Source organism: Anomaloglossus baeobatrachus, chromosome 10 (genome assembly GCF_048569485.1).
Source record: "Anomaloglossus baeobatrachus isolate aAnoBae1 chromosome 10, aAnoBae1.hap1, whole genome shotgun sequence".
Lineage (NCBI taxonomy): Eukaryota > Metazoa > Chordata > Amphibia > Anura > Aromobatidae > Anomaloglossus > Anomaloglossus baeobatrachus.
This window is the reverse complement of record NC_134362.1, coordinates 155819181-155834029: the sequence shown is the minus strand read 5'-3', so window position 1 is coordinate 155834029 and position 14849 is coordinate 155819181. Positions and strand designations below refer to the sequence as shown.

At 49.0% G+C, this 14849-nt stretch overlaps 1 protein-coding gene across 1 annotated transcript in view; it reads left to right on the top strand.

Moving 5' to 3' along the window:
- Positions 1-14849, top strand: part of CYLD (CYLD lysine 63 deubiquitinase) — a 147220-nt gene that overhangs the window by 119661 nt on the left and 12710 nt on the right. Inside the window, exon 13 of the mRNA XM_075325738.1 lies at positions 467-558. Coding sequence (XP_075181853.1) covers positions 467-558 — 92 coding nt within the window. The remainder of the gene's footprint in view (positions 1-466; positions 559-14849) is intronic.

Sequence of the window (14849 nt, the reverse complement as noted above, 5' to 3'; positions counted from 1 at the left end):
TATATATATATATATATATATATATTATGTATTCAATTTATTTATTTTTTAAATGACATACAATTCTAACATCTCTCGGTTATTTGAAACCCTCGCATTGTGTTGTCTTACAGCTCATTTGTTCACTTTATTGTGTGCACTGAGATGAGATTGGTAGACATAGGAGATTTAGAGGGGTTCCTCTGATCATATATTGATGACCACTTCATCAGATTGGTGGGGCAGACGCTCTGCTTCCCCATCGATCATCTCTTCTTAGCTTTGGACGTGGCCACTGGTGAACATTGAACTGTAAAGGTATATTCATTGTGGAGCTGCTAGCTGTGTAGTGTCTACCTTTAGTGTATGTTTTAGTATGGAATAGTAAAGTCAACTATTCTAGACCTTACTAGAAAAATAAATAATATGAAATAAAATAATGTGTAAACAAACAACAATATTTTATTTATGTTTTTTTGCCTTCCAGATATGGATATGTTTGTGCAACAAAGATAATGAAATTAAGGAAAATTCTAGAGAAAGTCGAAGCAGCTTCAGGTTTTACGTCAGAAGAAAAAGGTTTGTACGGTATTGTACTTGTTTTTCATTCATTCTGCTATTTTATGCTCGGGAGTGTTATGAGAGGGAAATGGGACATAGGGATTAGTGATGCTGTTAACGGCAGTATGATTATAACTTAAAGGGAACCTGTCACCAGATTTGGGGCCTATAAAGTGCAGCCATCACCAGTGGGCTCTTATATACAGCATTCTAACATGCTATATATAAGAGCCCAGGCCGATGTGTAGAATGTAAAAATCTGTGATGCAGACCGGTCGGATGGGTGTCTCCGTTGTCCGGTACCGGCGTCTTATCTTTCGGCCATCTTTGTCCTCCTTCTTCTGAAGCCGGGGTGCATGACGCGTCCTACATCGTCCACACTAGCCGCGATTGAGGTCCTGCGCAGGCGCACTACAATACTTTGATCTGCCCTGCATTTTCATAAGGGTAATAAGAGAAAATGCACCATACAATTACTTGTGCAATTTTTCCTGAGTACACAGATACCCCATATGTGGTAGAAAACTACTGTTTGGCGCACGGCAGGGCTTGGAAGGGAAGGAGCGCCATTAGACTTTTGGAGCACAAAATTGACTGGAATAGATAGCGGACGCCATGTCGCATTTGGAGACCCCCTGAGGTGTCTAATTATTGGAAACCCCCCCTTAAGATCTTCTATTTTGGAAACTACATCCCTCAAGGAATGTATCTATATGTTGTGAGCATCTTGAATTCCCAGGTGCTTCACAGAATTTTATATTATTGAGCCATGAAAATCAAAAAAGTCATTTTTCCCACAAAAATGTTTTTATAACTTTTTTGCGCCAGAGCCTGTTTTTGCCTTTGTGACCGGACCAATTTTTTCGTTTCTGACTAGTGTCACTTTGACAGGTTATAACTCTGGAACTATTTAATGGATTCAACGTTTTTCTTCATCGTTCCTTATGGGAGACCCAGACCATGGGTGTATAGCTTCTGCCTCCGGAGGACACACAAAGTACTACACTCAAACGTGTAGCTCCTCCCTCCGGGCTATATACACCCCCTGGATGAGAATCTAACCAGTTCAATGCTTTGTGTTTCAGGAGGTCACACACACACATGCATTCTCTGATTTTTAATTTTTAAGATTTTTGATTTCAAAGATATGGAAGAAAAGCGGGTACAGTCTGGACTCCCGGCATGTCCCTTCTCACCCCACTGTGTCGGCGGTGCTGTTAAGGTTGACTTTACAAGGCTGGAGCCTTCACATGCCGCGCTCCTTCACCATCCCTCGGGCTCTGGCTTGAAGTGGGAGCCATCTCGGTCCTCTCTGCTTTGCAGGAGACCGGTCTCCATCCGCAGCCCTGTCAGGTTCCTGTCGGACGGAGCGTTTACCCTCTTCCCAGGGACTTGGCCCTGCGTCTCAAAAGCTAAGTATTGAGACGTTTTTCAGGGGTCCCGGGTACATTTATTGTGGGGAGAGTGTGTTTGGTAACTCTGCTGTGTTTTCCGGCCGGCTCTCTAGGTTTTTCCTGAGAACCGCGCCGAGGGTGCCTGCTCGTCGGCCGCATGTAAAAATCTAGGCCCCGGCTTCAGTCGCGGCCTAGTTTCGGTTTCATTCCCTCTGCATGTCAGTTTTTGCAGGGGAGCAGGCGGCGCCGCCCATCGGCCGTTCAGCAGAGGGGAGGACACTCCTCTCTGAGGAGATGTTTCCCTCCCTGTATCTCTCCTTGGCCCTCCGGATTCCCGCTCTTGGGCTAATCCCCGCCCCCCCTCCTCACTCCAGAGCCATTTTCTCAGCGTTTCACACTGATTGGCGCCGGCTGCTGCAGCTACTGCATACAACTGGGGGTCTGAGCTGTGGAATCCGGAGGGCACACAAAAGCGGTCTGGTAAGCCACAACCTCTGGTTGTGGGCTTTATTATACACTCTCAGAGAGAGCATTCTATAGGAGTGTGTTCTTTACTGCAGAGCCTCCACCTCAGCAGCATGTCTCTCACTAGGAGCAAGGCTGCAAAGCTGTACGCTATATGCACTGCATGTAAGCTCATATTGCCTGAACCGAGCACATACCCACATTGTGATGCCTGTTCTAACATGGTGGTGCCTCAGCCTGGAGCCTCCTCAGGGGTCCCCCCGGCCGCTCCGGCCCCGGTGGCTGAACCCCCGGCTTGGGTAGCATCTTTTTCCAGTGCTATTTCACAGTCTTTTGCCGACTCTATGGGACAGCTGTCCCGGGCTCTGCTGACCATGCATCAGCCCCCTCAGGGTGCCTCTGCTGCTCCGAGCTCTGCAGAGCTCTCAGAACATGTTTTAGGACCCCGTCCCCCTAAACGGAGACGCAGGGACCCTTCTCCTTCCTCGTCCCACGGTTCTGATTCACGAGCTGAGGTGCAGGGCGAGGAGGATACTTTTACTGTGGGCTCAGACGCTACCTCTATGTACCCCATTGACTTATCTGAGGGTGATGCGGATGTTAGTGATTTGATTGCATCCATTAACTCCGTACTGAACCTTAATCCACCAGTGTCAGAGGAACAAGCCTCTCTGGTAGAGGTTCACCAGTTTACCTCCCCTAAGAGAGCTAGGAGTACTTTTTTTAACCACTCCAGCTTTCAGGCCACTGTTACCAAACCCAGGGCCTGTCCTGACAAACGCTTTCCAAAGCGCAGTTCTGATGACCGTTTTCCCTTTCCACCAGATGTGGTAAAGGAGTGGGCTCAGTCCCCAAAGGTGAACCCTCCGGTGTCTAGAATCTCAGCCCGGACAGTCGTTTCTGTGGCCGATGGCACCTCTCTTAAGGATCCCACTGACCGCCAGGTTGACCTTCTGGCCAAATCTGTGTATGAGGCGGCAGGAGCCTCGTTCTCCCCGTCTTTTGCAGCAGTGTGGGCTCTTAAGGCAGTCTCTGCCTCTCTGGCGGAGATACATTCCCTTGCCAGGGACTCTATACCCGAGATGGTTGCCTTAACTTCCCAGGCTTCGGCTTTTTCATCCTACGCCATGTCTGCCATTCTAGAGGCTTCTCACCGCACGGCGGTGGCTTCCGCTAATTCTCTCGCAATCCGCAGGATCTTGTGGCTTAGAGAGTGGAAAGCAGACGCTTCTTCTAAGAAGTTCCTTGCTGGACTCCCCTTTGCTGGGTCCCGGCTGTTCGGCAAACAACTGGATGAAATTATCAAGGAAGCTACTGGCGGGAAGAGTACTTCCTTGCCACAAATTAAAACCAGGAAACCTGTCCAGGGCAGGAACCAGTCGAGGTTTCGTTCCTTTCGTTCCTCTAACTGGTCATCCTCTAAGCCCTCAGCTTCGGCCACTACCTCAGCCAAGGATCGTAAACCAAACTGGCGCGCGAAGCCGCGTCCTCAGAAGAGCGGAGGAGCCGCTGCCACCAAGGCAGCCTCCTCTTGACTATCTGGCTGAGCCAGCAACGTCCTTGGTCGGTGGCAGGCTCTCCCACTTTCGCGACGTGTGGTTTCAACACGTCTCCGATCAGTGGGTGCGGGATATCATCTCCCACGGCTACAGGATAGAATTTTCTTCCAGCCCGCCAGACAGATTTTTTCTGTCCGCTCCCCCCTGCTCCAAGGCCGCCGCCTTCTCTCAGGCCGTGGCATCCTTGCAGGCCAACGGAGTAATTGTACCAGTTGCCGCTCGGGAACGTTTCAGAGGTTTCTACTCAAACCTCTTCCTAGTCCCCAAGAAGGACGGTTCCTTCCGGCCCATCCTGGATCTCAAGCTTCTCAACAAGCATGTTCAGGTGCGGCACTTTCGCATGGAATCTCTGAGATCGGTCATTGCTTCAATGACCCAAGGAGATTTTCTAGCATCCATCGACATCAGAGATGCCTATCTGCATGTGCCTATTGCGGGTTCACACCAGTGTTGGCTACGCTTTGCAATAGGAGAGGAACATTTCCAATTCGTGGCTCTCCCCTTCCGGTTAGCCACGGCCCCTCGTGTTTTCACCAAGGTCATGGCAGCAGTGGTAGCGGTCCTGCATCTCCAGGGGTTGGCAGTGATTCCTTACCTGGACGACCTTCTTGTCAAGGCCTCATCCAGTGCAGACTGTCAGCGGAGTGTCTCGCTCACTCTCGCCACGCTTGTCCAATTCGGTTGGCTTGTCAATCTGCCCAAGTCCACTCTGACCCCGACCCAGGAACTTACGTACCTAGGGATGAAATTCGAGACCCTGCCGGCACTTGTGAAGCTGCCCTTAGTCAAACAGCAGTCCCTTCATCTGGCGGTGCGCTCTCTGCTGAGGCCCCGCCGTCATTCCATCAGGCACCTCATGCAGGTGCTGGGTCAGATGGTGGCGTCAATGGAAGCGGTTCCCTTTGCGCAGTTCCATCTGCGTCCCCTGCAGCTGGACATTCTCCGCTGTTGGGACAAGCGGACCTCTTCCTTGCACAAGCTAGTGGCTCTGTCGCCGCAGACCAGGAGCTCTCTTCAGTGGTGGCTTCAGCCCCTCTCTCTGTCTTTGGGACGCTCCTTCCTGACTCCGTCCTGGGTGATCCTCACCACGGATGCCAGCCTCTCCGGCTGGGGAGCAGTATTTCTCCACCACCGAGCACAGGGCACTTGGACTCCGTCCGAATCAGCCCTCTCGATCAATGTGCTGGAAATCAGGGCTGTGCTTCTAGCTCTAGTAGCTTTTCACCACCTGTTGGCGGGCAAGCACATTCGAGTCCAGTCGGACAACGCGACGGTGGTTGCCTACATCAATCACCAGGGCGGAACTCGCAGCCGCCTGGCGATGTTGGAGGTTCAACGAATCCTTCAGTGGACGGAGGACGCCAAGTCCACCATATCCGCAGTCCACATCCCAGGCGTAGAAAACTGGGAGGCCGATTATCTCAGCCGTCAAACCGTGCACGGCGGCGAGTGGGCCCTGCATCCGGCAGTGTTCAAGTCAATCTGCCGCAGGTGGGGAACTCCGGAAGTGGATCTGATGGCGTCCCGGCACAACAACAAGGTTCCGGTTTACGTGGCTCGCTCCCACGATCCTCAGGCCTTCGCAGCGGACGCGCTGGTTCAAGATTGGTCCCAGTTCCGTCTGGCCTACGTGTTTCCCCCTCTAGCTCTCTTGCCCAGGGTTCTGCGCAAGATCAGAATGGAGGGCCGTCGGGTCATAATCATTGCTCCAGGCTGGCCCAGGCGAGCTTGGTACCCAGACCTGCTCCGTCTGTCCGTAGAAATGCCGTGGCATCTCCCGGACCGCCCAGACCTTCTCTCTCAAGGTCCGTTTTTCCGCCGGAATTCTGCGGCTCTCAGATTGACGGCGTGGCTCTTGAGTCCTGAATCCTGACGGCTTCAGGCATTCCTTCTGAGGTCATCTCCACTATGACTCAGGCTCGGAAGTCTTCCTCGGCCAAGATTTACCACAGGACTTGGAAGATTTTCCTGTCCTGGTGTCGCTCTTCCGCTCATGCTCCTTGGCCGTTCTCCTTGCCGACCATCCTGTCTTTTCTACAGTCCGGCCTGCAGCTAGGACTGTCCCTCAATTCCCTCAAGGGACAGGTGTCGGCTCTGTCGGTATTATTCCAGCGGCGTATCGCCCGACTGGCTCAGGTGCGCACCTTCATGCAAGGCGCATCTCACATCATTCCACCTTACCGGCGGCCTTTGGATCCCTGGGACCTTAATCTGGTCCTCACGGCCTTACAGAAACCCCCCTTTGAGCCTCTTAGGGAGGTTCCCTTGTTTAGACTTTCACAGAAAGTGGTTTTTCTAGTAGCCATAACTTCTCTCAGGAGAGTCTCTGATTTGGCTGCGCTCTCTTCGGAGTCGCCTTTTTTGGTGTTTCACCAAGACAAGGTGGTTCTCCGTCCGACTCCGGATTTTCTCCCTAAGGTGGTGTCTTCTTTCCACCTTAACCAGGACATTTCGCTGCCTTCCCTTTGTCCGACCCCTGTGCATCGCTTTGAGAAGGCATTGCATACCTTGGATTTGGTGCGGGCGCTCCGAATCTATGTGTCGTGCACCGCCGCTTTTAGGCGGTGCACCTCACTTTTTGTACTAACCACGGGTCAGCGCAAGGGTCTCTCGGCTTCTAAACCGACCCTAGCTCGTTGGATTAGGTCGGCCATCTCCGATGCCTACCAGTGTTCTCAGGTGCCCCCTCCGCCAGGGATTAAGGCGCACTCGACCAGAGCTGTCGGTGCCTCCTGGGCTTTCAGGCACCAGGCTACGGCTCAGCAGGTTTGTCAGGCTGCCACCTGGTCTAGTCTGCACACCTTTTCGAAGCACTACCAAGTGCATGCTCATGCTTCGGCAGATGCGAGCTTGGGCAGACGCATCCTTCAGGCGGCTGTCGCCCATTTGTGAAGTTAGGTTTTGCCTACTTCTCAGTTTGGTTTATTTCCCACCCATGGACTGCTTTGAGACGTCCCATGGTCTGGGTCTCCCATAAGGAACGATGAAGAAAAAGAGAATTTTGTTTACTTACCGTAAATTCTTTTTCTTATAGTTCCGACATGGGAGACCCAGCACCCTCCCTGTTGCCTGTTGGCAGTTCTTGTTCCGTGTGTTTCACCGGCTGTTGTAGACAGAGGTTCCGTTTTTCCGAGTTTTACTCTGTCTCTACTTATAGGTGGATGTCCTCCTTCAGCTTTTGCACTAAACTGGTTAGATTCTCATCCAGGGGATGTATATAGCCCGGAGGGAGGAGCTACACGTTTGAGTGTAGTACTTTGTGTGTCCTCCGGAGGCAGAAGCTATACACCCATGGTCTGGGTCTCCCATGTCTGAACTATAAGAAAAAGAATTTACGGTAAGTAAACAAAATTCTCTTTTTTCGTGACATGTTGCACTTCAGGATATGGCTAAAATTAAGACAATATCTTTTGCGTTTGTGAAAATATCGGAAATTTGGTAAAAATTTTTGAAAATGTTGCAATTTTCAAACTTTTAATTTTTATGCCCTTAAATTATTATTTATAATTATTATTTATTATTATAGCACCATCAATTCCATGGCGCATTACATGTCAAAGGGGTGTACATAATAGGGACAAGTACAATAATCATAAACAAGACACATCAGAATTATGTTAGAAAAAATAGTTAATAAATAACATTTCTCCAATGTTTACTTTACATCAACACAGTTTTTGAAACATATTTTTTTTTGTTAGAAGGGATCAAAGTTCATCAGCAATTTCTCATTTTTCCAACAAGATTTACAAAACCATTTGTTGTAGGCACCACATCACATTTGAAGTGACTTAGGGGCCTAAGGGACAGAAAATACCCAAAAGTGACACCATTTTAAAAACTGCACCCCTCACACGGCTCAAAACCACATCCAAAAAGTTTATTAACCCTTTAGGTGCTTCACAGGAACCAAAGCCACGTGGAAGGGAAAAAAAAATGAAAATTTTACTTTTTTCCCACAAAAATGTTACTTTAGCCATAAAACTTTGCATTTTCAAAAAGGTAACAGGAAAAATGCACCATAATATTTATTGTGCAATTTCTCCTGTGTACACAGATACCTCATATGTAGTGGAAATCAATTGTTTGGATGCACGTAAAAAAAAAAGATCTTGCAAATTTTGTTGGAAAAATGATAAATTGCTGATGAACTTTGATCCCTTCTAACCTCCTAACAAAAAAAAATGTTGTTTCAAAAATTGCGCTGGTGTAAAGTAAACATGTGGGATTTATTATTTAGAAACTATTTTTTGTGACATATGTCTTGGATTTATGGGCATAAAATTTCAAAGTTTGAAAATTGCAAAATTTTCCAAAATTTTCACAAACGCAAAAAATACATGAACAACATGTCACAAAAAAACAATGTCGGAATCACCGAGATCCATTGACACGTTCCAGAGTTCTAACCTGCCAAAGTGACACTGGTCAAAATTGCAAAAAAATGGACCTGTGAGAAGGGTGTTTTAGTGGCCGGGGGTGAAGGGCTTAACAGTGGAGCTCCCCCACAAGTGACCCCATTTTGGAGACTAGACCCATCAAGGAATATATCTAGATAGTTGGTGAGCACCTTGAATCATCAGGGGCTGCAGAATTTTATAAGGTTGAGCTGTGAAAATGAAAAAATAGATTTTTACCACAACACTGTTACTTCAACCACGTAGCTTTTTTTTCACAAGGGTATCAGGAAAAAGTGCACCATGAAATTAACTTTGCAATTTCTCCTGAGTACGCGGATATCTCACATGTGGTGGAAATCTACTATTTGAGCGCATGGCAGGGGTCAGAAGCGAAGGAGCGCCATTTGAATTTTAGAGCGCACCATTGTCTGGAATAGATAGCAGGTGCTGTGTTTGGAGAGCCATCCATGTGACGTCTTGTTTTTTGCAGGACGAGTTGACCTTTCTATTGGTACCATTTTTGGGCACATAACATTTTTGGATAGTTTTTTTTATTCTCATTTTTTGTAGATAGAATTAACATAAAACAGCAATTCAGGAATTGTTTTTTGTGATTTTTTTTTCATGCCGTTTACTGTTTGGGGAAAGTAACAACCCAGGTTTATTCTTCGAGTCAGTACGGTTACAGTGATACCACATTTATATAATTTTTTATGTTTTGCTGCTTTTACACAAAAAAAAATAATTTTCTTTGTCGCTCCATTGGGAGACCCAGACAATTGGGTGTATAGCTTCTGCCTCTGGAGGCCACACAAAGTATTACACTTTTAAAAAAGTGTAACCCCTCCCCTCTGCCTATACACCCTCCCGTGGACCACGGGCTCCTCAGTTTTCATACCCAGCCAGCGTTAGTCAAGCTACCGCGGGACAAACAGCTTTCTCTGCAGGCGGGGGTGCAATCTCTTCTTCGGAGTCAGTCACACCCCGTAAGGCGCCTCATGCACTTCCTGGGGAAGATGGTGGCAGCTATGGAGGCAGTGCCGTTCGCGCAATTCCATCTACGGCCACTCCAATGGGACATTCTTCGCAAATGGGACAAGAGTTCGGCTTCCCTCGACAACAACATCTCTCTTTCCCTTGCAACCAAAACATCACTTCAGTGGTGGCTCCTACCCACATCTCTGTCTCGGGGAAAATCCTTCTTACCCCCAACCTGGGCCGTGGTCACCACGGACGCGAGTCTGTCAGGTTGGGGAGCGGTTTTTCTCCACCACAGGGCTCAAGGAACCTGGACTCCAATAGAATCGTCCCTTCAGATCAATATCCTGGAGATAAGGGCAGTATATCTAGCCCTATTGGCTTTCCATCGGTGGCTGGAGGGCAGGCAGATCCGAATCCAGTCGGACAACGCCACTGCCGTCGCCTACATCAACCACCAAGGCGACACTCGCAGTCGTCAAGCCTTCCAGGAAGTCCGGCGGATTCTGCAGTGGGTGGAAGTCACAGGCTCCACCATCTCCGCAGTTCACATCCCGGGCGTAGAAAACTGGGAAGCAGATTTTCTCAGTCGTCAGGGCATGGACGCGGGGGAATGGTCTCTTCACCCAGACGTGTTTCGAGAGATCTGTCGCCGCTGGAGAATGCCGGACGTCGATCTCATGGCGTCACGACACAACAACAAGGTCCCGGCCTTCATGGCACGGTCTCAGGATCACAGAGCTCTGGCAGCGGATGCTTTAGTCCAGGATTGGTCGCAGTTTCGACTGCCTTATGTGTTTCCCCCTCTGGCGATGCTGCCCAGGGTACTACGCAAGATCAGGTCCGACTGCCGTCGCGCCATTCTCGTCGCTCCAGACTGGCCGAGGCGGTCGTGGTATCCGGATCTGTGGCATCTCACGGTGGGTCAACCGTGGGCACTTCCAGACCGCCCAGACTTGCTGTCACAAGGCCCGTTTTTCCATCTGAATTCTGTGGCCCTCAACCTGACTGTGTGGCCATTGAGTCCTGGCTCCTAGCGTCTTCAGGGTTATCCCAGGATGTCATTGCCACCATGAGACAAGCCAGGAAGCCAACGTCCGCCAAAATCTATTACAGGTCTTGGCAAATCTTCTTATCCTGGTGCTCTGATAACGGTTTTTCTCCATGGCCGTTTGCCTTACCCACATTCTTTTCATTCCTACAATCTGGAATGGACAAGGGTTTGTCCCTCGGCTCTCTCAAGGGCCAAGTATCGGCGCTCTCCGTGTTTTTTCAAAAGCGTCTAGCCAGGCTTCCGCAGGTCCGCACGTTCCTGCAGGGGGTTTGCCACATGGTCCCACCTTACAAACGTCCGTTGGAATCTTGGGACCTTAACAGGGTCCTGACGGCTCTTCAAAAGCCGCCTTTTGAGCCGCTGTGGGATGTCTCTCTCTCCCGTCTTTTGCAGAAGGTGGCCTTCTTGGTGGCAGTCACGTCACTTCGGAGAGTGTCTGAGCTTGCAGCGCTGTCATGCAAAGCTCCCTTCCTGGTTTTCCACCAGGATAAGGTGGTTCTGCGTCCTGTCCCGGAATTTCTCCCTAAGGTGGTATCCCCTTTTCATCTAAATCAGGATATCTCCTTGCCTTCCTTTTGCCCTAACCCAATTCACCAGTGTGAAAAGGATTTGCACTCTTTGGATCTAGTGAGAGCACTCCGGTTCTACGTGTCTCGCACGGCGCCCCTGCGCCGTTCTGACGCGCTCTTTGTCCTTGTCGCTGGCCAGCGTAAGGGCTCTCAGGCCTCCAAGTCAATTTTGGCTCGGTGGATCAAGGAACCGATTCTCGAGGCCTACCGTACTTCTGGGCTTCCGCTCCCTTCATGGCTGAAAGCCCATTCTACCAGAGCCGTAGGTGCGTCCTGGGCATTGCGGCACCGGGCGACGGCTCAGCAGGTGTGTCAGGCAGCTACGTGGTCTAGTCTGCACACTTTCACGAAGCACTATCAAGTGCATACCTATGCTTCGGCAGACGCCAGTCTCGGTAGGCGAGTCCTCCAGGCGGCGGTTGCCCACCTGTAAGAGGGGGCCGCTTTCGAATCTTTTTATTGTAGTATTCTTTTACCCACCCAGGGACTGCTCTTGGACGTCCCAATTGTCTGGGTCTCCCAATGGAGCGACAAAGAAAAAGGGAATTTTGTTTACTTACCTTAAATTCTTTTTCTTCTAGCTCCTATTGGGAGACCCAGCACCCACCCCTGTGCCCTTTTGGGCTGGTTGTTCTTTTGTGTACACATGTTGTTGATGTTGATTTGTTCTTTTGGTTCATGGTCTTCAGTTCTCCGAACGTCCTTCGGATTGAATTTACCCTAGACCAATTTATAAGTTTTTTCCTTCCTGCTTTTGCACCAAAACTGAGGAGCCCGTGATGCACGGGGGGGTGTATAGGCAGAGGGGAGGGGTTACACTTTTTTAAAAGTGTAATACTTTGTGTGGCCTCCAGAGGCAGAAGCTATACACCCAATTGTCTGGGTCTCCCAATAGGAGCTAGAAGAAAAGGAATTTACGGTAAGTAAACAAAATTCCCTTTTTTTCGAAAAAATAATTTTGTGGGACATTGCTGTATTATTAAAGCTGTAACTTTTTTATTTTTCCACTGATGCAGCTGTGTGGCGGTTTGTTTTTTGCGGTACAAGATGTGGTTTTCATTAATATCATTTTTGTTTATATTCAACTTTTTGATTGCGTTTTATTCCACTTTTTTTTGCAGTATGATGAAAAAGCACTTTTTTTTACCCTTTTTTTAAACTGTTCACTGAAAGTTTTAAATTGTGACAGTTTTATAGATCAGGTCTTTCTTTTTATGTTTTTGTTTTTATATACCGTATTTTTCGGACCATAAGACGCACTTTTTTTTTCCCCCAAATGTTGGGGGAAAGTTGGGGGTGCGTCTTATGGTCTGACTGTGGCTGTGGCTGGAATGAGGTGCTGCGGTGGAGCGGGTCATCGGGGGCACGAGCAGGCTGTAGCAGGCTGCTGTGACCACGTGTGCCCGCTCATTACATATGCACGCCCATCCTCCCGCCCATTTCTCAGCGCAGAAGCCGGCGCTGACAGGTGGGCGGGAGGACGAGCGGGGACGCGCGCATAGCAAAGAGCCGGCCCGCATGATCACCCCTGGCAATTACAGCCTGGAGTGATCATGTGCGGCTGTATTCACTGCCCCCGCACGTCATAATCAGCATAAACAACGCGCATAGTAAAGAGCCGGTCCACATGATCACCCCTGGCAATTACAGCCTGGAGTGATCATGTGCGGCTGTATTCACTGCCCTCCGTGCGTCATAATCAGCACGGGGTGCAGTGAATCAGTGTACTCACCCGTCCCCGTGTGTGGAGCCGTTCCCCCGCAGCACGCGATGTCTTCCTGTCTGTGCCGGTCAGCTGATCTGTGCTGATCAGCTGATCGGCACAGACAGGAAGACATAGCGTGCTGCAGGGGAACGGCTCCACACACACACAGGTCAGTGGTGCAGAGAGGAAGATGATCGGCTGCAGGGAGTGAGGAACAGGTGAGTATAAACGTTTTGGTTTTTTTTCCTCTGTGCTATAGGATACAGGCCATATACCAGGATGGTATATGAGCACGATGGGGGCATATAGCAGGATGGGAGTATATGAGCAGGAGGGATGGGGGGTATATGAACAGGATGGAAGTATATGAACAGGATGGGGGTATATGAACAGGATGGATGGGGGAATATGAACAGGATGGCAGTATATGAGCAGGATGGATGGGGGGTATATGAACAGGATGGGGGTATATGAACAGGATGGCAGTATATGAGCAGGATGAATGGGGGGTATATGAACAGGATGGGAGTATATGAACAGGATGGGAGTATATGAACAGGATGGGAGTATATGAACAGGATGGGAGTATATGAACAGGATGGATGGGGGGTATATGAACAGGATGGCAGTATATGAGCAGGATGGATGGGGGTATATGAACAGGATGGGAGTATATGAACAGGATGGGAGTATATGAACAGGATGGGAGTATATGAACAGGATGGGAGTATATGAGCAGGATGGATGGGGGGTATATGAACAGGATGGCAGTATATGAGCAGGATGGATGGGGGAATATGAACAGGATGGGAGTATATGAACAGGATGGGAGTATATGAGCAGGATGGATGGGTGGTATATGAACAGGATGGGGGTATATGAACAGGATGGGAGTATATGAGCAGGATGGATGGGTGGTATATGAACAGGATGGGGGTATATGAACAGGATGGGAGTATATGAGCAGGATGGGGGAATATGAACAGGATGGGGGTATATGAACAGGATGGGGGTATATGAATAGGATGGGGGAATATGAGCAGGATGCTGGTATATAAGCAGGATGGGGGTATATGAGCAGGATGGGTGTTTATAGCAGGATCATATACAAGGCAGGAGGATCATTACCAGGATGGGGTACCTTAGTAGAGAATTTGGGGACATTACCCCCATAACAGTGTCAGCAGCAAATCCTCGCCCCATAACAGTGTGTCATGACCACATTTTTTTGCTTAAAGTTTTATTTTCCTATTTTCCTCCTCTAAAACCAGGGTGCGTCTTATAGTCCGGTGCATCTTATAGTCCGAAAAATACGGTAAATAAACGTATTTTTGGGTATAAATTTTTTTTTCCCTTTACATTTTGCAAGTATTTTTGTTTATTTTTATTAACTTTTTTAAGTTAATAAGGGGTTAATATCACTAGGACCTGAGCCAATCAGATCCTGGTGTTTTACCATTTTGCACCGGAAACCCGGCAATGGCAGCATGCAGGGGGTCGCGGATTCCCTCCTGAACGTCGTTCGTAAAAATACGTCGGCTCTGCACAAAGAATTTTGGAGCGCCATTTTGGCTGGAACAGATTTTAGACACCAAGTCATATTAGAAAATCCCCTAATGTGCCTAAACAGCAGAAACCCCCACAAGTGACCTCGTTTTGGAAACTACACCTCTTAAGAAATTCATCTCATCTAGAGGTGTGCAGTCAGGGGTGGTGCGGGCATGATCCCTGGTTGTAACAGCCAGAGCTTGGCTATCACTTAAGCTCAGCTCCCAGCAGCGGTCATGTGGGCACAGCTCCTGTGCCCGCACAATTGCCATGACGTACTCATATGTCAAAGGTCATGAAGGGGTTAAAGCCATATTTGTTCAATCATGTTCTAATTGTACTTTCTTGAACTCTAACATTAAATATGCAAACTAAGGCCTCCAGAGTCTGAGCTGCAGCTCTTGGGTTTTGAGCATTGCACAATCTGACTTAGGGCGGCTTTGCACGTTGCGACATTGCACGTGCGATGCCGGTGGGGTCAAATCGAAAGTGACGCACATCCGGCGTCGCAGTCGATATCGCAACGTGCAAATCCTTTTTGATACGATGAACGAGCGCAAAAGCGTCGTTATCGTATCATCGCTGCAGCCTCCGACATTTCCATAATGCCGGTGCAGCGACAGGTGCGATGTTGTTC